This window comes from Neopsephotus bourkii, unplaced genomic scaffold (assembly GCF_033783945.1).
Source record: "Neopsephotus bourkii isolate Nb327-2 ecotype Australia unplaced genomic scaffold, CSIRO-AGI_Nbou_v1 NB_1749, whole genome shotgun sequence".
NCBI lineage: Eukaryota > Metazoa > Chordata > Aves > Psittaciformes > Psittacidae > Neopsephotus > Neopsephotus bourkii.
The window spans coordinates 3,945,344-3,971,891 of NW_026902223.1; the positions used below are offsets into that span (position 1 = coordinate 3,945,344).

General features: G+C 47.0%; 1 protein-coding gene across 3 annotated transcripts in view; it reads right to left on the reverse strand.

Moving 5' to 3' along the window:
• RHBDL3 (rhomboid like 3) overlaps positions 1-24,148 on the reverse strand; it is a 63,364-nt gene extending 39,216 nt beyond the window's left edge. Inside the window, exons 1-3 of one of the 3 annotated variants that reach the window (XM_061377093.1) lie at positions 23,580-24,148; positions 19,576-19,599; positions 1,068-1,151 (exon numbers count right to left, since the gene is read on the reverse strand). In XM_061377093.1, the coding sequence (XP_061233077.1) occupies positions 1,068-1,151; positions 19,576-19,599; positions 23,580-23,699 (228 nt within the window). In that variant the 5' untranslated portion in view covers positions 23,700-24,148. The remainder of the gene's footprint in view (positions 1-1,067; positions 1,152-19,575; positions 19,600-23,579) is intronic. The other 2 variants (XM_061377091.1, XM_061377092.1) reach the window with 2 other exon arrangements.
• Positions 24,149-26,548: the final 2,400 nt, after the last annotated feature.

Here is a 26,548-nt window from a genome sequence, read left to right on the forward strand (position 1 = left end):
ACCCTACTTTCCCTTTTCATCAGGGAAGTCAAACATATCAGCTCGCTTCTATAGTGTTGCTAGAGGAACTACAAGGGGCCCATGTGTACCTCAGCCTGAGACTGTTCTGCTCCCTTGATTTTGGATGTTTCTTGCACCAAGCAAACACAACAAATCAATGCAGTTAATTTCAGGCAAAAAACATGAGTGTCCTGGAGTCAGAGCACAGGCAGCAAATCACGGCAGAAAAGACATGAGGATTTCTCCCATTTACTCCTCCCCCTTCAGAGAAATAACAAAGTAATTCCTGAGAAAACTGGGCCAGATCATCAATCCCCCTCAGAGAGGTCCAAAAATATAGGGCAGGGATTTGGGATCAGGTCATTAGCAATCAGGTTTCTAGCACATAGTGCTTTTTTAAATGATAATTTGTTCTCTTTATGATTCACAGTGGTACCACCTCATAGAGTCCCACTTTAGGAACTAGGAGAGGCAAAATAATTCACCCAAGGATGCAAGGGGCCTAAAATGCTGATGTAGTTGAGATGAGCTTCCTGTGATCCCCACCACCACGAAGCATTACGTATTGCCACCTAATAACTTACTAGTGAAAACTGTTAATTGCCAAATATTAGAGTGAAGATTTTTAACCAGGGTTTAAGAGAAAACAAGTCAAAGCACCTCCAAGAAGTACACCAAGCTTGGTGATACCCACAAACAAGAAAAGATGTCCAAGTGTAAGAGTCTTTCCTAGAAGCAGCAGCAAGCTGAAGGTGCCTTTGTGCAGACATGCACAGCCACACAGCAGCAGCAAAGGGAGCATAAGGGTTTGCCAGAGCAGAAAAGCTTTAACGTCGCAACTTCCCAGGCCAGTTGAGCCCATGAAGAACCATTACTGCAAAGAGAATACTGTCTTGCTTTTCCATCTGCCTGGGCACAAGCAGATGATGTTACATATGGCACTGGGGGGAAGGGAAATAGAGTATGAATAATTCTCAATCCAGTGAAAGGAGTGCAAGCTCTGCAGCTGCTGCAGGGTGAGCACACCCTAACAACATCAGCTATTGCTTTGGGTCAAGAGATCATACCATTTCAGCCTGCTTCCTGACTTGTGCTTCATTCCAGCTGCTTTTCTCTGCCTTTAGTGCCTGCCTGCAGGAACAGCTATCTCTCTGGAAGAAATTAAAACACAAGGAGAGGTTACATGTGCCTGAGGAAAGTGACAACACAAGGCAGGTCAATGCTTAGTCTAAAAGCATTCAAGCAGGGTCAACACCTACTAAAAATAAAGACATAAATGCACACATACACACAATACAGGAGAAGGATTTACTCTGATGAGACAGCAGGAGCTCAGGTATGCTTGGGCTTTCTTGAACCTGCATCCCTAGGAAACTGGCAGCTCTTACAACTGTATCAGACAGCCTTGTGCTGCCAATGCTGGAAGCTGACAAGTCATCCTTCCAGCCTGGGCTCCTGGAGCACCCATGCTGTTAGGAACCCAAACTGTCACACCCCCCATCCCACACCCAGCCTGGGAACTCTCGTTCTTTCTTGCTCCCCAAATCTATGTGTCCCCTATCAGGCAGCCGAGGCAAACCCACTGCCACAGGCTGCTCAATCTTCTTATGCAAATGAACTCAGGGTAATTGGGACAGTTACAATGAGTCCCTGACAATGTTTGCCTTTGTGCACACCAGTAGTAAATATAGACTGAGCTGCTCACTAAGGATGGGGGGTGAGGGGAGAGCTGCACTAAGGGACAGCAGGAAGTAAGCACTGTTTAAATGCAAGAACGGTCTCAGAGGTGTGGAGCTGATGGGCAAAGGAGGAGCCAGATGCTACAAACATAAGTCTCAAAAACATTCAGGGAAGCACAGCCATGAGACATCTGTGGAGCTGTCCTCCCGCATTACAGCCTTCATTCCAGGGACAGCAAACTTCCACAGCATTCATCCAGCTAAGGGTATTAGCCCACAGGATTCAGCCACCAGAGCAAAGACTGAACAGAGCACAAATACCCCACCCAGAGCTATTGGTGACACTGTCCAGGGTGCCAGCATGCAGTGGCTGGCTCTGGCTCAGTCACTCCTGCACCGACAGCTCTGCCTCTTGGTTATCTCAGCACGCTTCAGCCCATGAACCTCATAGATATGCTCTACTTTTGTTGTAGCCCATGCAGCAGCTGTGGAAGAAACCTAAACAAAAAGCAATGGCCCCCTGAAATCCTGTCATGCAAACAAGACTCTTCCCACCCATGGCCACAAGGACTGAATGGAGAGGGACCAAAACCCCCCGCCCAGCCCTGCCTGGTGGTCTTTTTGTCTCGTGACCTTCCCCACACAAACACAACCCCACAACAATCAGACAGGAGACACAATGCGCCAGCGCCGGCTTTCCCAGCCCTTCAAGGCAAGCTGGGGAGGGAAGGGGGGAGAGCTGGGGAGAGCTGAAAGGAGCTGGGGGTGATGAACAGATAGGATGGGCAAGGAAATACCAGCAGTGTTTTAATTTTGACTTTTACAGTCCCATAAGCCAGGATAAAAATAAGTTTTAATGAAAGAAACAAAAGAAATGTTATCTCAAATGGCTTAAAGGGACATGGGAATACCAGCCACTGGGATTCTCATACCTAAATAAATAAATAAAGCCAACAATGCTTCTAAACCCTGTGGACATCTTTTAACATCCCCTCCAAGAGGCCCCCAAAACTGAGCCCTTTGGTGCAAACTCTGCTGGCTTTACTGGGCTATCTTTGAGACTTAAAGTCTGAGATGGATTAAATATAAAGGTTTTCCTTTAGTCTGAGAGAACAGCTGTAGCTGAAGCATCACCACACATGGAAGAATGTGCTATAGATTCAAAGCACAGAAAGTTTCTGCCAGTCTGTCCTAACTATGGAACAAGAGAGTCATGACCTGTGCTACTGACAGCAAGGAATAAATGTGTCTCCAGGCCCCAGACTGTCCTCACAAGGTAACAGATGCCTTTTGGTTACTGCAGGACACATCACCTTTGGGAAAGAGCAAGGAGGGTCCCCCAGGACTTAGTTGCAGATCAGCAGACCAACAAAGCAAGAGGACGCTCCTACCTTCTGAAATGCCAAGGGATTCTTCCCTGCTCCCCATGCATGTACAGGAAAGAATACACACTCCACAGGAAAGCAACCCAAATAAAGCAGAAAGAAATATCACCTCTCAGGACCTGGCTTCAGTGAGCTTACCACAGCCCTCAGCTATGCTTCAGGGCACTGGAAATACTAAGTACCTTTACAAGGAAGGAGGCCGTGCTTTTGCCAAAATCTAAGATCTGAATGCCATGACATCCTGGCAGCTGAAGCAGTAACAGAAAGCAGAGCTACCGGAAAGCATTTGTGTGATTTACAGACACATTAGCCACCTAGGGAGCATGGTACAGCAAGAAACAACATCTCAACTTCTCCTGCCATCACCCCCCTAAAGCTGTTCTCATCATCCACATCCTCCATGAACACACTGTGACTGCACAGTGGAACACACCTGAGGAGCCAGGGATGAAACCACCTCTGTGGGATGGTGCAGCTGATGGAGAGACAGAAAGTCCCAACAAAGGCCTTGTGCAGCAGCTGGGTGCAGAAGGCCTCTCCCAACCCCAGCACGCAGTGCACCAGGACACATCTGGCCAGCAGGTCCCAGTAAGGGAGCATGGACGTGCAACTGACCCTTGCTTATGTCCTGACATGAACTGAAGTAACTGGAAGAGCAGCAGCACTGAGCCCACACACAACTGGCAAACTTCCCACAACAAGGATACTGTCTCCTGTCAATCCAATCCAGTCTTAATCCTCTGTGGAAAGATCCCATCAGCACTGTGCTAAGAGGCAATCTTTCAACCAGATGTTAACAATAGTGAAGATGACAGAGAGACAGATGGAGAACAGATAGAACCAGGCCCTGCTCATCACAGAGTGACTTAGAGGAACAGGACAGGAGATACACAGGCAGCCTTGCAGCAAGGTGCTACACATAAGTATCCATGGGACAGCAAATCTATTGCACCTGCAGGCAGCTGTAAGCCAGTGAGTGTCTCACTGCAAAGGAAGTAGCTGTGGCCAAGCTGTGGAGCTGCTTTGAGCTCTGTAAGATTTCTGTCCCATGTAGGATAGGCACAAACTTGCTGCTGGTTCGAGGATTTGTCCCCTGAGACTGGGTATTTCCCCAGCATGGAGAGGAAACCAGAGTATTGCCTCAACTCATTCCACAAAGATTTCAGCAGAATTCCTCTTCAGCAAAGAGATTTCTCAGGCAACAGCAGGATCTTCAGCACAGTTATCATGTGAGCTAGCAAAATAACTGTGTGACTGGAAGCTGGCCATCAGCCTCTTCAGCCATCAACCGAGGGAGGGAACACAGTCAAAAAGCAAGTGTCTAACTCCCATGGCCTCTTAACATTTCTATACTAGAAAACCTCTCTGCATAGATAAATGTTTGTTGTATCAAGTAGGGAAGTAAAACAGACTGGGTTGCTTAGCTGAGATCAATTCCTGTCCTTAAAACTTAAAATAATTAATTTTATTTTACATTAGTCTTTATTATGGCAATGAAAATTATATGGCCATTCTAACTGACTGGTGTTGCTCTTCCCAGGCCTTGTGGACCTGGTCTCAGACAAGCTGAAGTGAGAATCCGTCCTACACCAAGGAAACGGGACAGTCCAGATAACTTCAATCTGTGGTCAGGGGCTGAGGAGGAAAGGGGGATTTTCTTGAGGTCATTTTCAGCCCTACACAACTTCCCATTCCTTCACCCTTGAGCCACATGAGCTGCTGTGTGCAGAGCTGTGTGCTGCACTGAGCCCAAGCAAAGAACCCCAGAGCTCTCTGATAGGGAGCTGGTGGTTGCAGTGGCCTGGCCAAAGCATCCACAGTGCAATGCTGCCTTCCACAGCCCCAGAGACTGACTGATACCAAAAGATGCCAAATACCTTCAGCTGCCACTGAATTCACTGACATGAGATTCCCAAGAACCCTGGACATTATTTGAGACCAAACCTCCAGAAGAAAAGCAGCTGCTTTGCTCGAATACATTGCCGGATGCCTTTCAAGCAAAGAAAGAAAATAAAATAAACCACAGAAACCTCAAGGAAAAAGATCATTTGAGCCTTGATTTTCCTTTCTACTAGGCACAACTTTATAGTGTGTATCACAATATTCTCCCTGCGTATTTGTTAGTGCCTCTTCAGCCAGGCTTGCGTAAGTGATGAATAGCTGAGGTATTTGTCTCACAGAGCTAAAGGGAAAAGCAAGAAATGTTCTCATAGAGCCGCCTCTGAGTATCTGAGGGATCATCACAACCTCATGTGCTTGAAAACATGACATTTACAACACAAATGTTCTCCCATAGAAGGGGTGCACGTTTTGTGAGCTTCCTTTAATAAAACTCTCAGCAAAAGAACTGGAATATGCCCATGTCTTCATGCTTAAAGAAATACCATAAAATTGGGAAAAGTCCTTACCTCCCTGCAATCAGTAATGAAATTAGCCCAAAGGGGCCCAAAGGAAGCAAATAAGGCCTCTTCAGAGGGGCCAGGATTTCATCTCATGTTTAAAACCCCACAGTGGCAGTTCTGTACTCATTTTAATGACCCACCAAATCCTTTTAGTCCTCTACATCCCTCTATGAAAGCCTAATAATGAAAAATTGTCTACTAAAACTCAGCTTTTCCTGAAAAATAATATCTGGACAGATCTTCAAAGACAGATATTCCTGTGGACACAGTGAATTTGGGCTGCAATGCTTTGTTTTCAGATATCATTGCAGTTCACATTTTCACAGCTTCCTTGGAATAACATTTGATATGGAAAAAGTGTAAGTGATACTCACAGACAAAAGAGTAGCCAACCCTCTGGAACCACAGGGCCTCGCTATTTGTATTGCTTTTGTAATAAATACAGCCTGAGCCACAGCATTCCAAGTAAGAGATCCTGAGGCAACTTCAACATTCAAGCAAACCATTGCCATGCAATATTAAATGCATTCATTTTTTATGAGCATCAAATTCCACCTATTAACAGATCGGCCATGCTCTGCAGCTACCAATTCACATACCCAGCCTGCAAGCTGCTGAGGGCAAATGGCCACAAGATACAGGAATACATACCATCTGAAAAAGGAAACTAACATCCATCATAATTCAACTTAATGGTCACATTTTCTTTACAAGCAGCAGCAGAGTCCATGCCTGACAACCACACACCACAGATGCAATGAAGCACTGAGCCCTCTACTTCAAGACTGGAACTGTGATGCATGCAGTGTTCACCAAGTGAATCACATTCAAGTCCTGTGCAAAGAGGAAATTCCTTGGAATTACTTTTTCACCAAGTCACTAAACTCCACACTATTGTACATGGACTAAATTCAAAGGCCTGATCCTCACTGTGGAAGGCAGCTTATCTGAACACAGTTTATGTGAACATACATCAAAACCCTGGAACAGTTTCTCAGCCCTTTTGCCAAGTGAGGCCATATTGCCAGCTTTAATGTAACAGCACTTTTGATCTTATAGCAGCTAGAGTGGTGCTGGTACATCTATTATTCCTCCTGGAACAGAGCTGTGCTCCTATATCACACCTACAATTCACTCTTTTTGTGCATAGCTATCTAGAAAGAGATGTAAGAAAGAGCTTCTTAGCAGTACATACCCCTTCTGTCATCTCAGGGAGGTGAATGACCCTCTCCACTGCCCAATCCAGGACCAATTCCAGCTATGGCAAGGAGAAAGGCTTCTATTTTAAGCTTGTTGAAGAGGTAACTGGGTGCTGCAGACAGAAGGATGGACAAAGGGTAAAGTCTCCTGTAAACCGGTTCTCTTTTTTCTCTAGTGAGCACCATGCAGGTTGTCAGCAGTTTGGGGAATGAGAGACAAACTCATGATCAAATAGATTCCATTCCTTTTATAGGTCTGAGCAGCCTGTCCCCCATTGTAACAGGATATGATCACTGTTCTCCTTATTCCATGTTCCCACCTGTGAAACTAAATGAACTGATACTGGAGAATGAGCTTTGAAGTCCTTGAAGAGGAAGAGGTATTGCAGTGCTGAATAAGGCCAATTCCCTACAGCCAACAGCCACTGCAGTGATACAAGCAAAAACCCTAAAGTGCAGAATAATCAGGCTCTGAAGGAAACTAAAAACAGAGAGAAAACATAAAAGAAACTGAACATGGAAAGTTAATGCTGCTTTGAACATAGACTGAGCAAAAATCCTTCCCCAAAGTGACAGAACTGCAGTCAGCAATCAGAAACTCTTGGTCCCACATCCAGGCTGTTAGGTGAGATTCACAGCTCCCAGGAGGTCCCTCTGCAGGGCTTTACTCAGACCTATCTCACAGGCATCAGCTACAGCAGCTTCGCAGAAAGGAAGGGCAGGAGCTGTTGGTTAAGCAGTGGGGAAGAACCAAACACCACTTGTTTATTCACAGATCTTGCTGCTCTAACTTGTTGCCTGCATTAGATGTCACAGTGGTAAGTACCTGTTTAAGAAAAAACTCCAACGAAGAAGAACAATAGGAAACCCACCCCCCTGCAACTAATCCAATTAAGACACAGGATAAAGTTGTAGAGGTTAATCAGATCTGAGCCGCTGGGTCTGTCTTTGCTGCTGCTTAGTGACATATCTGGTGAGCAACACCAGCAAGACGAAGGCCAAGCAGAAACTCCCATGAGCCAGGAGACAAACGCTATTTCCCTGCTGCATCAGGCAGAAAAGAGAGAAGCACACTGCAGCTCAGGACTGGGGGTGGTCTGCTGTGCTCAGAGCTTGGCTGTCCCATTAAGTCTTATTAGGTGCCAGGATGCTGTGGCTGATGGGCTGCATGAGACAGTCCTTGCAGCAAAGACCAAGGCTGGGCCTGCAGGGTGCTTCTGGGTTGATAACTAGGGAGAAAATTTACTCAGCAAGGAAAAATTCTGCCCATACATTGAGGGAAGCTCCTCCTATCTTGGGTTTCAACAGCTACAACTCTGTTCTTACCAAGGCTGCAGCAGGGCAAGTGAAGGCTATTCCAGCCCAAAAGGCCACCCGCATAGAGACCATGTGGACTGTCTCAGGTAGGTTTTTCAGCACTGGGAGCCAGAAGAAAGCTGAGCTGGGGTTTGCAATGAAACAGCTCCACCAGTGCTGGGGGCACAGGATTCAGCACTGGCATAGGAAACATTGCTCCTGTCACACTCAAACAGCCAGTCTGCAGCCCAGCCTGAAGTCCTGACCTAAAGCTACCTTGCAAGCCGAGCATGCTGCTTTCCCCAGCTCAAGCTTTCCTCTACAATCAGATCTGCTTTGCCTCTCTCTCCTCCTCCCATAAAGGGAGAAAGAAGACAGAACAACTTAAACAAAAAGGGAAATGTTTCATAATCCAGTGACCATCATTTCTCCTCCTAGAGAGGAACTGGGTCTCTTGATACCTCTGTACCACACTGGGCTTTGCTAGACTCCTTTGTAAATTGTTCTTCCTTCTTTGTAAATTCTTTAATCCAAGGACAGCAATTGCCACTGTGTTTCAGTTTCCCAAAGGAGCTAAGATCCACAGCCCCCAAAATCAGAACTTTTGTCCTTCCTGTAGGAAGTTTCATCCTTCCTTTAAAGATATAGAGTTTTATAGCAATCAGCCATAAAACTTGTCAGGAGAAAAAACTACATTTTATACTCTGGACTTGAAACACAGAACATTTCAGATTAAAAATAGCTCCCTTTTTCACTGTCTGCCAGATCTGGGAGGGAGGTGAAAATCCACAGAGACTTGATTTGATGCGTGAGAAAGTAGAATTCTATAGCAGGGAGTATGCACACACACTTATTTGAGTTCTAATAATAGTTCTGCAATAATATTTAGCTTAGTGGAGAAAACCAAAGCTTTGGATAGACCCATGCTAGCTGGTACTCTGATACTGAGTACCATGACAAGTCAAGTACGTCCATCAGAGAGAGGGGAAAACTCTAAAATAAACAAACAGTTCTAATAAAAACCTCATCACAGCACAGTTTTCCTTCCTTTAAGATGGTTTTTCTTTCAAATTTCAAATACCTGCTCCTGTATCAGCAATCATTACAGGTACCTTGCCAAGATACGAGATGCTTTGTCTGAATGACCCAGGTGTGGGCATAGCCCTGACCAGCACACAATGCTCCCCCCCTACAGCAGGTAGCTCCAGATCAGGCTCCCCCACTCCACAGTGGGGCAATATTCAACCCCCCTCCCCAGCAGAGGACAGGCCATCAACTGCCTGCAGCTTTCTGAGGAACTGTAGCTCAAACCTGTGCAAATCTAACATAGCAAAATCTGCAGTTTACTCCAGAGCACCCTATGTCCTGCAAAAGGGCCAGCGCTGCTCTTTGGGGCGATGAGTGGTCAGAAAAGAACAGCAAAGCAGCATCACATGTCCCAGTGAGGAAAGGCTCCACACAAAGCTCCGCCACCAGCTAAATTGATAGAGCCTAGCACATGAGAACAGGAATCAGCAGGCACAGCTTTGACTAACAATGCAGGCAGTTAAACATCCGGTATTAAAGGCTACTGAGTAATGCAGGAGCAATGGGACACAAGGAGGGATACACCTTAGAAAGCGAGAATAGCCAGTCATTCCCTCCCTCCAAATTGGTGTAGGATGACAGAGGCTGTATCACCTATACACTGTCAATAAGCATCTTGTCATTGGCAAGGAACACAACCCAGGGCACTCTAACATCCCTTCTCTGATGTCACCGTCACAGCAGGCACACATAGAGCATCTTCATCACAGGAGGCAGGTCCTGAACCTGCTAACATCAGGAAAACACCTTGGTATTCCCACTGGGAAAGAACTTATTCAGCTACATTCATGAGGAGCAGTAAGCAGAGAATGACCTCAGAAAGACTACAGCACTTACACTGCAGAGAGCATCTTTCCTTGAATGAACTGCTTTGGCTTGGGTTGGGTGTGCATAATTCAGTCTGGTTTAGACTACAAGAAACCATCCAATGCAGCTTTGTGTCAAGCCTCCACCCACACATCGGCTACATAATTAATAAGGATGAAAGAGAACATTACTCCAAGCTGGTGTTCAGATTCTCAGTGATCGGTAAAGCTTGTTATATTCCATTTGGCCTTAGAAGTCAGCAAGAGGAACATACTTCGTACATCATAATCCATTAAAGACAGGCTTGTAAGCCCATAACATCACTGTTGCTGCAAATGTGGAGTCAATTTTTTTGCATGAACCAGTTTGTTTTGCAGTACGTCTAAAAGTTAATTAGTTTTCACATTTTTATTACTCCACATGGTCAAGTAACAGCCTGGAGCTTCCAGTCAGCTGGAACCATGAAAGGTCCAGAAAATTCTCACTATGCTTTTCAGGACTATTTACTAGGGCCATAAATCAGGAGCTGGCAAATGACTTTGTGCCCAAGCTCCTTTTGGCCACCGGTACCAACACTAAAAGATCGCATAAATCAATACAGCAATGGCAGCTCTTAGCTCATGGGACTCATAGGGAATAAGGCTGGAAGATACTGTTTCAGACAAATGGGACAGTTCTTTGGGAGACATCTCACCACCTTGAGAGAAGTCACTTGATGGACCTGTCTTGTTGAACAGGATTGTCCAGCATTTATACCCCCTCCAGCTTCAGCCCTCACATAAAGCTATGAAGCTGTACTGCTGCTCTCTCCACCAGAAGAGTTGCTTCCTGTCATGCCCAACAGGTAAATGGCCAGGAGAAATGGGCCACTGTGCTCATTCATAAAAACACATGGCTTTGGCCTCTCCAAATGCTGTAGCAGACAATGAATGCAGGCAGGAACTTTCCACCAGGTGAAGAGCACACAAGCAAACCTGCACACTACAGCTTCTGGGATACAGGCTGACTGAAAAACACTGCAATAGCAAAAGCCTCTGGTGGGGATGCCCAACACTAGAGAATCCTCTAAAAAGCCAACATACCCTCTAGCTTATAGGATTCTAGAGGAGACAACACCAGAACATTTAACATGTTGAAGGCACAAGAGCAATCCTGCACCCATACACATACACAAAAGACATAGAATCATAGAATCAGCTAGGTTGGAAACGACCTTTAAGATCATCAAGTCCAACATGTACCCCAGGACTGCTAAGCCCACCACTAAACAATGTCACATCCCTAAACCATTCCCAGGGCTGGCAAGTGTGAAGTGTGATAAAGCAAATGTGCAATCCAATAAAGATTTTTCAGACACTTCATTTAGGTTGGAAGGAAGTTACTGTTCCAGCCATGGTCTCCAGGCACAGCTCAGAGACCACAGATAGCAGCAGCAGGACCACCTCCCATGCTCTTCACAGCAGTCTCCCCCAAAAGGGCTGCCTAAATGCACAAAGTAATGCAAAATAAATGTTTCTGCAAACCCCAAATACTATTGTCAGAGGACACATGAAGGAAAACTGTGCCTTCCCTGCTGATGGGGAGGAGAACAACCCAGAGACATAAATCCAGTGATAACAAGACTGTGCAAAAGCAACTCCTCAATTAGCAACCAAGAGGGAGTAGCTGAGAGAAGAGGCAACAGTTCAAATGGAAGAAGGAACCACAATAAACACTTTCAGTTTCCTCCCCAGTGCAAATGACAAGGCTAAAAAGCAACATGCTTCCATGGAGGCCACTACCTGAAGTGAGGAAAGATGCTTAAGGCCCACTTCCCATTATTTCTCAGCATGAAGGTAAAGAAATGTGTGAGAGGAGTGGCAGGAAGCCAGCGGAGGGAAACAGCATATGGCTGTGTTTCAGAGCCAAGGGGCAGAACTAAAGCCCCACTCTGCTCTCCAAACCCCTCAGGGCACATGCCATTCTGGTGCTAGCCCCAGCAAAACATCCAGTTGATGTTAGACATATAATGAGTCAGGACAATTGTCACACTTGTTTGCAAGTGCTTTGCTAGACAAAGTCAGAGCAACAGGATCAAGTCTTCCAGTAGTTTTTGTGAAACTTTCTATTTTTCAGCTTTTATAATATTGATCCTTTCTGTGCCAAGAGGTGATGAGTATGGCTGTGTCTCACTGTCTGTAGGCTGTCATCAACAAGCACTTCCACTACAATCATACAACACAAAAGGATGCTCACAAAGCAGGGTACCATCACCACTGGTACCTTGTTGTAAAGGATCACAGAGGCAAAGAGATGCTTCCTTAGGGAACATTGACCCGAAGAAGTGCAGGAGATCAGAGGTTTGACAATAATCACAAAGAGCTTTGCCTCCAGCCTCATTTATTTTTTTCCTCATGCAACCTGGAAAACTCCAGAGTATGAGCTACCTACAGAGTATGACAAGTATCAAAGAACATGAAAAACAAGTCCTAGGGGTAAGATCGATCTTGGTTGTTTAACATTGGTTTTATACATTGTTCCTCTTTTCACCACAACACAGGGTCACTGCAGACAGCCGTTCCTAAGCAACAGAAGCCTATACTAAGAATACATATATCTCTGTCTTGCTAGTGCTGGGGGTTTAGTTTTAAAGTTGAAGGAATTCAAGATGCAAGTGAGACCTGGTGTGATCACAAACATCCAGGACTTTCACTACACATTTCACCAAGGTACATCATCTCTGGTGGCAGAATATGTCCAATATCACCATGAGCAGCTGAATGAGGAGGGATGCCACCACTCAGGAGACTGGGGGAGGAGAAGGAATGAAGTGACTGTCCCAAGTGCTACAGTTTCAACAGGCTACAAGGTTTGAATCTCATAAAAATCCTGACCATTCAGAGATGAGTTTTCCTCAGCAGCTTGTATGTACAACAGTGCAGGAAAACAGCCCATCATCTGAACCCAAACAACTTTGTCTCATGGTGTTGGTACCAAGCTGATTTCAGACCAACACACTGTACAATGCCTACTGAGGAGGCAGAAAGAGATCACAGCTTCCTTGGCTGCCGCCAAACTCAAACACACCCACTGCTGCATTTAATTTGCAAACGTGCCCCAGTACATTTGCACTGACTGGAAATACCAGAAAGCAACAGCAACATGATACTTCCTACCACAGAGAAGAAACATTTATTTCCAGGTTCTGATGGAGTGTAACTTTAAAAGTCCTGTAAATGTTACAGACACAACTGGTGCTGGTGTAGAAAAGCACCTCCAAACTGTCTGCACTCGCTAAGCAGCTGGCTTGTTCCTCTGGAGACAGGATGATCTCTTCCCCTTCTCTGTCGTAACAGAGCACACAGCCACAGAGGACAATGCACCAGCTGATTTGCAGAACAGCATCAATCCACCCTATGTTTACAGCTTCACCCCCCCCCTTTTCTTTTTAAACATGCAGGCTTAAATGCTTTTATTGCTTCAGTGATTTTCTGTGTGCGAGACAGGATTTGGGAACAATGCATTAGCAAGGATCTATGTATCTAAAACTCATCCTGCACATTGAGCTGAAAAGCAGAGTGGACGCTACCAAAGCCATCGCTGCAGCTGGGATCAGGGGGCAGCAGACACCACAGTGTGAATCCAGCCTGTTGTCCCTCGGAGCCAGCACTCCAACGTGCAGGTTTCAGGCAGCTCAGACGTGGAAGGTACATAAATGTGTAATGAGTAGGAAGCCTCCTGAAGCTTTTACAAATCTAGAGACACCAAGCTGCCAGTAACTCACGAGCTGTGTAAGACTGACTCAGCCTCCATGTGCTTTTTGGTGCGTTTGTTATGATTCCTTGAAGCATTTGAGGAGATGCTTGCTTCTACCAGCACCAGTTTACAGTGCTGTTTGTGCTACACTGCTGATGTCTGGTTCATACTGAAGGCTTCCTCTCCCAACTTTTCCCAGAAGGCAAAGCCAACAATCTGTGTACAGGTCAGTGGGATTGGACAGAGGAGCATCCAGGGAAAAGGGACAGGGGGGAGCTGATCCCAAACCTTTCATGCTGCAGGGAAGGTGTAAATATAATCTCAGACAACCTCAGAGACCTGCTACTGGTATTCAGCATACAGAGGTATTAGAAGATTAAGGAGGAACTTAGGGAATTTTTGCTGTCATCCTTCAAGAGGCAGGAAGATCATTAATGACCTCCATGTAGCTTTTTCATGCTGAGCCATCACTCCAGGGTATCATGGCTAAAAGCCAAATCTGGGTATAAGCCTTGAAGTGCTGGGAGATTGCCATCCACTGTAACAACACTGGGGATAGACACAGGCTAATCGAAGCATGGTGAAAGACAGTACCCTGAAGAGGGAATACTCTGTTAGACATCTATTTGCTGCTCAATGCCTCAGTTTCCCTTCTTGACTGAAAGAAAGATGAATTCGCCTCCCCTCTTTTCCAAGGGCTGCTGTATTTAAAAGATACTCTGGCAGAAGGCAGTGAGGGGTTGATAATCCAGACAGCATCGGCAAAACAATCTCCTTCAGCAAAACCAGATCCTCTCTAAGCAGCCCATTCTACCCTTCAAGTCTGTCCACAGAGCAATGAATTTGAAGGGACCCCATAACCCGAAGTGGAAGAGTCAAAGGGTTAATGCTGCATGACAAAGGTCAGCCCAGTTTGGGGAGAGAGGAGAAAGGGAAGCATTGTGGCCACAGACAGCAGCTCCCTGCGACCAACGCCACTTGAGAAATGTAAAGTGATGGCACTGCTCAGAAGAAAGGCCAGAGAGCTCTGCCTAAATCCCAGGGCTTTATCGCTCACAAAAGCCCAGCCCCCTGAATCATTAATCGTGTGCTCCATGGCTGGGTGCCTCAAAGAGCAGCAGATGACACATGCCCAGCTGCCGCTGCCGCCCCTCTGCAAGGTAGTGGGGCAGAGGCAGGTGCACTCCCAGTGCCCTCTGCTCAAGACTAATCTATTCTTCCTTCTTGTCCTCTGCCTTTCATCTCCTCCAGCAGCCCACGCTGACAAGTGTAAATGAGATTAGACTTCTAGGCATGGGGCAGATGCTGAACCCCCTCTGTGCATTGCCAAGAGACCCTTGTAGCTTTTAAAGTGTCTTTCCACTTTACAATGTGCAGTGTGGTAGAGGGGGAGAAGGGGGCAAATTGCTTGTCACGCTTACAGAAATGTCGAATATAGCAGACAAGACAGACCCTGGTTTTAGGGCCTGGGTGCTAATCTGTTGGCACTGTGGACAGTCTTCCCACCAGCACCTCTGATGCTGCAGTTCACCTTAGGAGATGAAGTAACAAGACTACAACTATTTCCTAATAACAGTTCCTATAACATCCTCTTTGCAGCACCCCACCACTTAAATGCGGGCATATGTCCTGAGAAACACTAAATTAAAAAGTCAGTGACGGTCCAAGATTCAGGCAAGGACTTGAAGGTTGCATACAAGCCTGTGCTCAAGCCCCTGCCTGTACTGCTGCTCTCACTGCCATTGCTTTCTGTTCCTCACCTTGCAGCTTCTGCTTCTCCTGCTCCCAGTGACCCGCGCAAACCAGTGGTAAGACACAAGCAATTTGTCAGAGAAAGTGGTAAAACCACTGCCCCAGGCTCAGAGACCTGCCTGACAAGGTGCTGCAGCCACAGCCAGTAGTGGTTAGCCAGCAACAATAGCCAGGGAACCTTTCCACAGTGAAGTGATGTTTAGCTTCACAGTGCCCCAGTAAACAAACTGGAATGTCTTTTCCAGTATGGGAAATAGCTCGTCCTGCCTGTGTTAAAGGCTATCCAGAGAAAAGGGACACAGTTAACATAAAAGATCATTGACTTCAAAATAATTCCCTTTCCCAGTTACCACCAACCATCACAATAGATGGCCTGATTTTATGGATTGTTTTGTAATTTAAGTTGTGCAGGAACCAGCCCTGGATTTAAGGCAGCTGCAAAGTCAGCATATTTTCAAGCATAATTTAATGTTTTATGAGACCATGGCAGAGCAGGTTCAGCTGCACCCACTGCTGGTAGTGTCAGCATCCGAACTCTTCCTGGCAAGTGCATGTCTGGTCCAGGATATTTCTACAACCTTGTTTCTGAGCTCAAGTTTTCCATTAGCTGCCTACACAGACTGGCTAACTTGGCATCTCTCTGCATTCCCAATAAACTCTGTTCATCTGCTGCCATCACACCCACATACAAGTCTCAGGAAGGAATCCAGGATTTCTAAAGCAGCTGCAACAAAAACACAGCCTGGATTGACAAGCAATAGCATCAAGGTGCTGAGCCAGTGAGGAGGGTCTTTTTGAGAGTTTTCTCTATGTCTATTTAAAACAAGTTTGTTGTCATGACTACAAACCAGGGTATGGGTGAGAAGAAGTGAGAACTCTGAGATGAGGGCTGATAATGTTAATTCACCCCTGAAATCTCTGCAGCCATGAGGATGGAAAAACAGGGAAGATGGTATCTTGGTATCTAACAAGGCTAAAAGCCACCTTCAGAAGGCAGGTCTGTCCTAATAATGAACATTTGCCTCCTAGGTAGCCCCTTTACCAAGCACAGCCAAGGCTGGATGATACTCATTAGCTGCAGTCATCTCTAAAGCAGGGGCACTGGAGACATGGAGGTGAAGTTGGACACCCAAGGCCCTAGAAAGGACAGAGCAAAGCAGGGAGAGCCTCTCAGGAAACTCATCTGCAGATGCACTCTAATGATCAGACAACTTGCCTTCAACAAGGACAGCAAGATGTTCTTATATTAGTGTGCAAGGCAATGAACAAGGTATCTTATTAGCAGAGAGAAGTGTGAAACTGTCAGGACTTGCTCCTGGGATTGTGGCATTTTTACCTTTACCAGAAGATTAAGGAAGAAAAGGGGTATTTTTGGCCAATGAAGAAAAAAAAGAATAAGAAAACCCCAAGTGATTGGGGACGGATGGAGAGGCAATGCCTTGCTCTGCTCAGAGCTTGGATTCCACAAGGAGACAGCATGGAGTGCTCAGCAATGGTGCAGGCTCTGCAAAAGGCAGCAGATGCGGAGCTAATGTGTGTATGTGGGTGGAGGGTGTTTATGAGCACAATAAATAAATGTATGAATCCCTATAAAAGTTCCCATATAAAAGTGAGTTAGAGCTGCCCAAGGGCCATGGCCTTGTAATAAAAAACACATCTTCTAAGCACAGCATGAAGCAGCAGCTGTACTGTAACTGCCTGGCTGCAGCACTGAAAAGCTGTGAGTCTGCCTGCTCCAAAAGTCCTGGGTGAAGTGCTGACCCTACTAAATGCAGGAGGAATTTTGGTACTTACTTCAGTGTAGTCAGGATTTTGCCCTGGGAAGGGCTTTTTGAACCTCAATGCCTAGGATGCATTTCTGGGTCTGACTTTTTGCCAAATTTCTTTTACTACTCAAAAATAAGCAATCTGCAATTGACTGGAGATACTGGCTTGAGTCACTGACAGTTTCCTGTGTGACAGATTAGAGTTAGATCAGAACAAACGAATTCTTTCAGAAAGCATTGTCAATCACTTCTCTCCCCCAAAGCAAATAAGCAAAAAGCCAAGGCGGGGAAGTGCTGACCCCTCACTTGCACTGTTTGCTGTCATACTCCGTCACCCCAGAAACAAGAGACTTGGAGACTCCCAGCCTGTGAATTCCCAACTGCTCTAACACTTTCTCCAAAGTCTTCTCCTGCTCTGCTGCTCTCCTAGGACACGGTGAACGCAGGAGCCCATGTGCCTCAGCAGGAGAGGGTGGCCAGCAAACTTCAGTCCCAGCCTAGGAGTCACAAATGCACAGGGTACATTAATCTCTGGCCACCCATTTTCACTGTAAGTAACCATAAGGCCAGGTCACATCTCCTAGGGAGAGCTGCAACTGTTGAGTTTCAAAACATGGGTTTACTCTAGTTATTAAGCCAGTCCTCATGTTGCACATGAGTGCCAATCAGTGCTAAACAAAACATTCCCCTCTCCTCTCGATACAGAGCTGCTGGGAATAGCAACCTTATTCCATGACAAACAGCATCTTGCAATTCACTGCAGGGCTAATTGCATTGCATTGCTGACATAATGCTCAAGGAAGACATCAGCTCCTTGGCTTTGCCCATGGGCAACAAGGACGTTATTGATTTATTCAGGACTTACAATTAGTTGTCACAGGTTGCATTCTCTTTGATAATAAAGCCTTACTGACTAGGCTTAAATTTCAGCTGCAGCCTAATTGAAACATAGCTAATTACTAAAAGCCTGCCTTTTCAGCCCATTCCCTTGTTACTGAGCTAGTGTTCTGTAAATTCCAACAGTCAAATTCTTCCCTCCCTCAAAAAGAAAAAAAAGAAGGAAAAAAACCCCATCTACTATTCAAGCAAATCCAGTGGGAAATTACAGATTCCTCTCTTTGAGCCCGAGGTAGCTATCAGCCAAGAGCCCCATCCCACAAGGCCTCAGTGACTTCAAAGGATGTTTGTAGAATAAGACTCCAAATTAAGGCCAACGTTTCAGATGGGAGAACTCAAAGTGGCTGAAAACATTCAGCCCAGACCACAAGCAATTTATCTTGCATCCACCTTTTTGAGTGGCAGTGAATTCAAATACACCACAGAACTTAGGCATGATCAACAGTTATAGTAACCTAATTCCCAGCTGCCAGCTTGCTTACTATACAACAACAAATGTACTGCAGTCCAGATCCATGGATTCTTAGCCCGTCACGGCTAAGTGGGTATAAATGAGTGCTCATCAGAACAGGCAGTCCAGTTATTAGCTGAATGATAACGGGACCCCCAGGGTACCAAGGACATCCTTTTGCAGAGACTGCACTGTAGTTTTTGGCTCTGCAGTTCAGCCAGACACAGAAGCAAGATTATCGCCTCATAAAGCAGGGACAAAGTCCTATCTGAACTTTAGCATTGCCAGGACGATGCCAGCATCAGAATAAGCTCCCTTACAGAAGGTGACATTTACACGCACACACAACAGCACAAAAGTTTATGACATCAAGAGAGTGCTGCAGTTTAGAAGCAAGTCAACCCCAAAAAAACTCTTTGGTTTATGATTGCTTCACATTTCAACCTGGCAGATGGAAGGAACACCACAAAGCAAACATGTCAGTTAAAGCAGCTAAAAGCATAATTTACAAACTAGAATCCCCAGTCCAAATTCTCAGTAGCTATAACTCAGAGCTCTACAGTGTTGTGCTGATTTCAGCTGGCTACAGATCTGACCCAAGGCATTCACCTGATACAACCAGTCTTTGGTACAGAAGCAGGTATTTTGCTTATTCTGTGCAAGTTTAAAGCAGCAGGTCCTCCCTGGGAGGATGCAACCCCCCAGCAGTCAGTTTAGCAGCTGAAATGGGGGGGGGGGGGGGCATTTAAAAGAATACAGTGCTTGTTTTACAGGTCCTAGTTTGCCTGCCTCAATCAGTAGAAGATCTTTTAATCCACAGAGCAAGGATGGTACAACTGGGTACAAACAGAGCACCTGCTGTGGGCCCTCAGCTCAGCCCTTGTGCTAGAAGGGGTGGCCAGGCTGGGCCCATCTCTTACCCTGGCTGCTCAGAAGAGAAATTGAGAGAAAGGCCCAAAGCAGTAGTGACTTGCAAACCAGCATCCTGGGAACTAGGAGCATGAAGCACATTACTTCTAAGCTGTATTCTAAAAGCAGGGAAATCTAGTACAGAGGAAATTAACTGGGGGTTGGAATCTTTGCTCACAAGACAGAGACAATACATCAGTTGTTCACATACCTGATCAAATAGGGCTTTCCAGTGCTGAGAGGCAATGCATAAGGGAGGAAAAGAAGAAAAAGAAGGTATAAGAGCAAGGACATTAACATGCAGTAAACTGCAGAAGTATATTCTAACACAGAGAAATAACCAAATGATTTAGTGCCATTTCCAGCATCCTTCTTCATCCCAGAATCACCTACCCTTCCGGGGGAGGAGGCAGGGGGAATCTACCAACCACAGGGAGAACAGTTTTCATTTACAAATCCAAATTAGGATGAACTCAGAACATTCATGTGTTAATTCTGTTTTCTCCCACTTTGTCTACTTGCAGGCAAGCAAGGAATAAAAGGCTTTTTTACTCACAGGGATCAAGAAAGCTTGGTGTATATTGAGGGGAGGGAGGAATTAGCAATGGGGTTTCAGATCACTTTCTGAGATCCTGCCTTGCTGGGTTGTCTGCTGCCTGCTCGTAACTCGGGTAGGGACTTGCTGCAAGGTCTCTGATAACCCACCAATTCTTTGAACCTCGCATGTCCATGTCTGAAAAACAGGTAATTCCTCTCAGGCAAAGTGGGAGCGTGTATGGCTGAAGAGAGCCCATTACAAGAATTTACCCCACACACTTCTGTTCTAGCAGATCTGCCTTAACAGCTCTGTGCAGGAGGAAGCTGCATTTCAACACTGTTGATCATGTGAACAGTCCACAAGTCCTTGTTACTTGGGAACAGAAAAAACAAGCTGGCGACCAGCTCCAATTTATGCTTTGCATAAAGACCAACATCAAGTCACCACCCGGACCCAGGCTTGCTGCCTTGCTGTCCCACAGTACAGAGGGGATTCCTAATGAATTTTTCCCGTCTCTCTTGGATTTGGGAGCCAGCTAAGAAGAGAACAACTTTCATGGTACAACAGTGTGGTAACCACTGGCTTGGAGTCCCCAGACAAAAACCTTGCTGTCCTGGGTTCAGCAGTAGCAGTCATTTTTTTTCCTTCTTGGTAGCTGGTGCAGTGCTGTGTTTTGACTTTTGGGCTGGGAACAGAGCTGATAACAATGATGCTTTGGTTTGGCCAAGGACTTTGTGGGCCTCATGCTCTGCCAGGGAGGAGGGGAAGCTGGGAGGAAGCAGAGACAGGACAGCTGATCCAAAATGACCGAAGAGGTATTCCATACCACAGCACATCATGCCCAGGATGTAACTGGGAGTTACCCGGAAGGGGTAGGGACTGCGGGGTTGGACGAGGTATCGGTCGGTGCTTGGTCGGGCGGGGGGGGGGGAGTTATCGGTCGGCAGGTGGTGAGGTGTTGTATTCTCTTCCCTTGTTATTTTCTTTATCATTATTATCATTGGTGGTAGCAGTAGTGATTTGTGTTATACCTCAGTTACTAAACTGTTCTTGCCGCAACCCGGGGGAGTTGCATTCTTTTCGATTCTCCTCTCCGTCTCTCCGGGAGTAGGGGGAGGGCAAGAAGGGGGGGAGTGAGTGAACAAGTTGTCTGGCTGGGTTTAAACCACGACTCTTGCGTATTCCCATTTCTCCAGCACAGCACTTTGTTTCTGCCCCATTCACCCTGACAGAGAGGCAAAATGAGTAAACCAACAAACACCAGGCTGAGAGAAACAAATCTCTCTGTGCTATATGCAAAGCAGGACTCTGGTGAGAGTCTTATCTAGTCCTGGAAGAACATTTCCTTTCATAGGGTAGGCAGATCTAAAGCACAATTGACTGGAGAGACAGTGGGATATGAGGCCACTGAATTCCATTTAATCAGTTAAGTTGTTGGCTCCCCTCCTCCCCATGCCTCTACCCATTTATAAACTCCCATTTATCATCATAAATCAGCCCACCACTTTAAACAGAGCATTTGGGGACTGCCTGAATCCTGGCTTTGTGGAAGGCTGCTCCCAGAGCTGTAATGACATCATAGCTGAGCTGTTGCACACTGACAAGGCTGTGACAGCCAAACTGCCACTCTGTAACATTTTTATTGTTAATAACACATAAAGAACTGACCTTGAGTCAGTTCTTGCTGGCCAAGCCCAAGAGCTCACATCAAGCTTTCCAATGTAATAACAACAGAAACTCAACCCCCAGTGAGGTCTCAGGAGGGCACTCAAGTCCTAGCACAGAGCAGTTTGAATGTTCAGAGATGATGCTCTGTAGCCTGTTTCAGCAGGAAATCTTGGCCAAGGAGGAGGGCATTTACACCACTTCCTGCTCCTCACTTGCAGATGATATCCGATACCTCAGGTTTCTACCACATCATCTATTGCCAAGTCTCAGCAGCTTCCCATAACCAATGCAACTGCAGGCTCTAGCCCAATTTTGTTGATTGAAGAAAACAAGGTACCAGAGTCAAATAACAATGCAGATCCCAGCAAGACACTGCAAGCTGGATCAGACCCGAGCTGTCCTACCTCAAGGTCAAGCAGCAAGTCAGTAGCAGAACTAGGATGAAAATCTAGATTTCACTGAGGAAAGCTCATGGTCTCTCTGCTGTCTCAGGAGCCCAGTCCTGTCAGGCACTCAGCACTTCAGCATCTCCTGTGCCCCTGGCAGGATTAAATAGCTAATAGCTGCACTCATGTAGAGGCTGGAGTAACTCCAAGGGGTCCATGTGTATCACATCAGGAAACCTTTCTTGTAGACCATCCAGACAACCACAGAAATTGCCAGGGAAAGAAAGGTCACAGTATGAGGTAAGCAAGCACTGGGATTTGGAAACCTCGCCTGTGAAAGCTCCTGGAAAGCCATCCTTTCCGAGTGAAAGCTACACATACCCCAGGGTCAGGCATGCTTCTCTTAGGGCTGTCTGGCAGTGCTGTAGCAGAGGTCAAACTGCATCATCACACGTTCTTAAGAGCTCAGGATACAGCCTAGGGAATGCAGCTCTGCCAGGCAATTGCACTTCCTCTGCTACCCTCTGGGAGGAAAATCCAACAGCATCCGAATTCTAGGTGATTCAGAAAGAAGGGCTAGGGGATGAAGAGCTGACACGGCCCCTAAGCAGCCCCAGTGTCGTAAAAGTAGAGGGAAAGGGGGATGCACCATTGCTGGAAGCTTAGTTCATAAGTGTCCCTCTTAAACTGGGGCAAGACCCGAGACAGAGCCCGCTGCAGAAAGACATTTAGTATCACCGCTTCATGCCTTCACACGCAGAGGCAGACTCTGCACTTTCCTCTGCAGGCTGAGCAGACAGTTTGCCTAGTCCTCAACCCAGCACAGTTTGCTGGGAAGGAGAGCTGCGAGCAGTGCTAGGATGCACCAGGACCGCAGGATCCGCTTACGTTCGCGACCTCACAGACAGGTGCATAGCGAGCTCCTGCCTCTGGGACCGGCAGATGCAGAACTACCGCCTCAGCTCTGCAGGCTTTGCTGCTCAGCCCGGCAGGAGCAGATTCAAAGCACGCAGGACCACATGGTGTCCTTCTAGGCTGGATGAGCAGAGGCAGAGACCGGTGCCAAGTTTTCCCACCCTCAGGTGCAATCAGAGCTCAGAGGGTGGAGAGAAGCATCAGCCCAGCCGCGTCGGGGAGAAAACTTCCTCGGCTGTTTGTTGCTCGGGGGCTGGAAGAAGGAACAGGCTCCCGAGAGCGTTTCATATCTGTCACCCTCCGAGTGGCTGGCTCTCTGGAAAAGCTCTCTGTCCCTTGGAGGCGGCTCAAGCCGAGGCGTCAGCCCCTCTCCAGCCTCCAGGGACAGCTCCTTGCGCAGCCCCGCCGCTCCTGCCCAGCCGCCGCTCGCGGGGACCCAGCATCCCACCAAACGGACCCGCAACCCGTCCGGGCCGCTGCCGCCAGAGCTCTCCGAGCTGGGGCAAGGAGAAGGGAGCTGCGTTCCCGGGGACGGAAACAGCCGCAGGCACCAGCGGCGGGAGGGCGGCGGGGACGGCGGCTTTCCCCGGCCCCAGAGGGTCACCAGCCCCATTCCTCCCCCCATCCCGGACTTCATGTATAAATAGCTCGAGCCGATTAACCCGGCCCTGAGGAAAGGTGGGAAGACACCGAGCAAAGGAAACTTACATCCTCTGCAGCCATAGGTAGGACATCCTCTGAGTCCAGCACCTCGATTTCTTCCGCCTCTGAGCTGGCAGCCACAGCAGGGGAAGAGCTGGCGTGAGGCTCCGGCAGCCTGTCTCCCATGCTTGGAAACAGTCCCCTTCCAGCCCCCGCCCCCCCCGCCCCCTTTCCCTTCTCCCCAGATCCTTAAAGAAATTAAACCTAGCTGCTGCTTGGCAAACTTTCAAGCGCAAGCGAGCCTGCCTCCGTGACTCCCGCAGCCGGGAGGGGAGGAAATCCTCCATCCAGGGAATATCCAATTAGCGCGAGCAGCGCTGGCGGGCGGCATCCCGGCGGCCGGCTCCGGACGGGGCAGGTGACCCCTCCCCGGGCACTGCCGGCGCCTCCCCCGAGCCCTGCGGCCGGCGGCCCGCCCTTCCCAGCGCGGGGGAGGCAGAGCCCGGAGCAGCAGCACGTCGGAGGATGCGGCGGGGGAGCCGAGGGTCGCCCCTGCCCTCCCGGAGCGATCCTCGCGGCAGGGCCCGGGCGAGCGGAACCGGCGGGTCTCAGCCCGCTCTTCTCCGGTGCCACGCTCTGGCACCTGCTATTGCGGTCCTGAGGGTCCCGGCGGGCAGGTGGCCAGACTTGCCGCGCTATCTGGGCTCTCTGAAGGTAACCTCTCTGTCCTGGAAAGCCCCACGGCTAGGGCCCAGTGTGGGGTTTTAAGTGTTTTGCCATAATTATTTGTTCCTCTATGTCAAGATGCGTATCTTGACCATCTGGAGCCTGGATTAGGAACTTGAGGAATGCCCTGACCAAAGGCAAAGATTCAGCAGTTTTAACTTCATCCAATGAAGTAGAGATATAGCAGGTTGGCAAGGGGGAAGGGCAAGCAAGCCAGGCTGATCCATGCGTTGCCAGTGCCTCTGCTTTCTGCTTCACCAACAGCCAACGCCAGTCAGGGCCAGAGTCAGAGCAGACAGTCCAGCACCGCAGGGCACGTTTTCTTAATGCAGGAGCTCCAGTACCAGATCAGACACACCTCAGCCACAAGGACAGAGCCAAGCTAGAAGTCTCTCTTTTCTCTACAAATTTGTTTGGAACAACAGCAACAAACCCCCAACATCCAGCTAGAATACCACTAGAACAGGAATGGGATCTTCCGTCTGGCAGTACTGGAGCAGGCAGCAGAGATTGTCTCTCTGATCCACAGCTACCATGAGCTCCATACTGTGAATTACTTTTGATCCATATTAGATTTGTCCCACACAGTGATGGGGAAACACACAGTCCATGCTCTTAACCATTGGGTCCTAGCTTATTAGTTGCTAAAAGATTTTTCCGCAAGAAGAAGGAAACAGTGCTAAGCCCTTTCCATACACCCACACAAGCTACAGCCACCAGAGAAGAGCAGGTTTCCACATCTCAGCATCCTGCATGGCTGGCACTAATTTAGGGTCAGGACCAGAGGCTAAAATATCATCCCACGCAGTTGAGCAAGATCAACTAAAGGGAATGATATTCTCTGTTACCTGATCTGATCCCTTGGCCAAACCAGCAGAAGACCTCAATCCTGCAAATAATCCATATTTTGGGAACAAATAAAAGAGTTAAGATGATAATCTCATCCTATAGTGCTGCTTGAGATGCCCCACCCTGAGCAAATATTAGGAAGGAATCTGTTATCTTCAAGGAGTGTTCAGGTAAAAAGCTTCCCTCTGTTGGTGGCTCTGTGCCCAGCAGATCACAATCCAAGCTAGGAGATATTTTTTAAAGAAATGTCCTTTCCAGTAGTTTGAAGATTTTAGGTAAACTTTTTAAGCATGTGCAAGAAGTAAACTCCAGAACTTTGGACCTGAAGAGCAGAACAAAATAAAAGCTCTTCAGGGGTTTCCAGTGCACCGATGAACAAGAGGGCTTCTCTCCCCTTTTATGGCCAACACTCAGTTAAACAGAACAAACCTTCTTCAGGTTTAAAGGTGATTCCCTGAGCACAGCATTCACGTCTTGATTGTCTAGAGCCTGTCCAGCCTGCTCTCTCAAAGTGTAAAAACAGCCTACCAGATCTAGCACTTCTGAGAAGCACAAACCCACTGTACTCATACACCAGCACCACTGCCAAAACATTCCAGGCACTAAACAGCTATTATAAAAACAATCTCTTTTTGATTGAAAAACTAAACCTCATCAAAACTTCAAAACAGATGGATAAGCAAAAATATGCTATGCCAACAGAAAGAAACAGCAGTCACTTAAAGATGTCTGTAGGGAGGAGGGAAGCACATTTTTAAAGTGAAGGGAGAATAATGAGCTGAATTTCAGGGGTAACAGGTTCCACCCAGTTGGGGACTGCCACGTCAAGAGCTCTGTATCACCTCTGATTCCAGATGCTAGTGGGAAAATGCTAACCATGAAGTCTAGCATAAATATAATACACAACAGGGAGAACTCCCAAAACCTTAACACCAAACTCCCACTAAGCTGGAAAACTGCTGCTAAATTACAAGTTCATTTTTCACCCTAAGGAATATTTTTCACTAGTGGTAATGATAGGGGTGTGTTGGTTTGGTTTTTTTTTTTCCCAGGGAAATATCTCTGCACATTGCACATATGAGCTAGTGCTGTGCTATAATTGCCACAGAAAGGAAATTAACAGTATTCTAATGAGGAGTTTTGTTACTGACAAATTATCATCTTCCAAGTCTGTGAGAGCCTCTTAATTTAGGCTGTCATTTTTCCCCACTGCATCCCCTGGTGACTGTACCTTGGAAAACAGTAATTGCTAGAGAAACTAGGGAACTGTGGGCCACCACAGGGCAGATGCAGACAGAACACACAAAGGCTTCAGAAGAAACTTAGGTAGAAGAACTTGAGATAATAAATCCCAATCCATTTTCACATTCAGTCATGGAGGCAACCTTTTATATGCCTAATGCTGTGGACAAAATGTAGATACATGTCCCTCCTGCACTGGAAGTGGCTGTAAAGGTCAG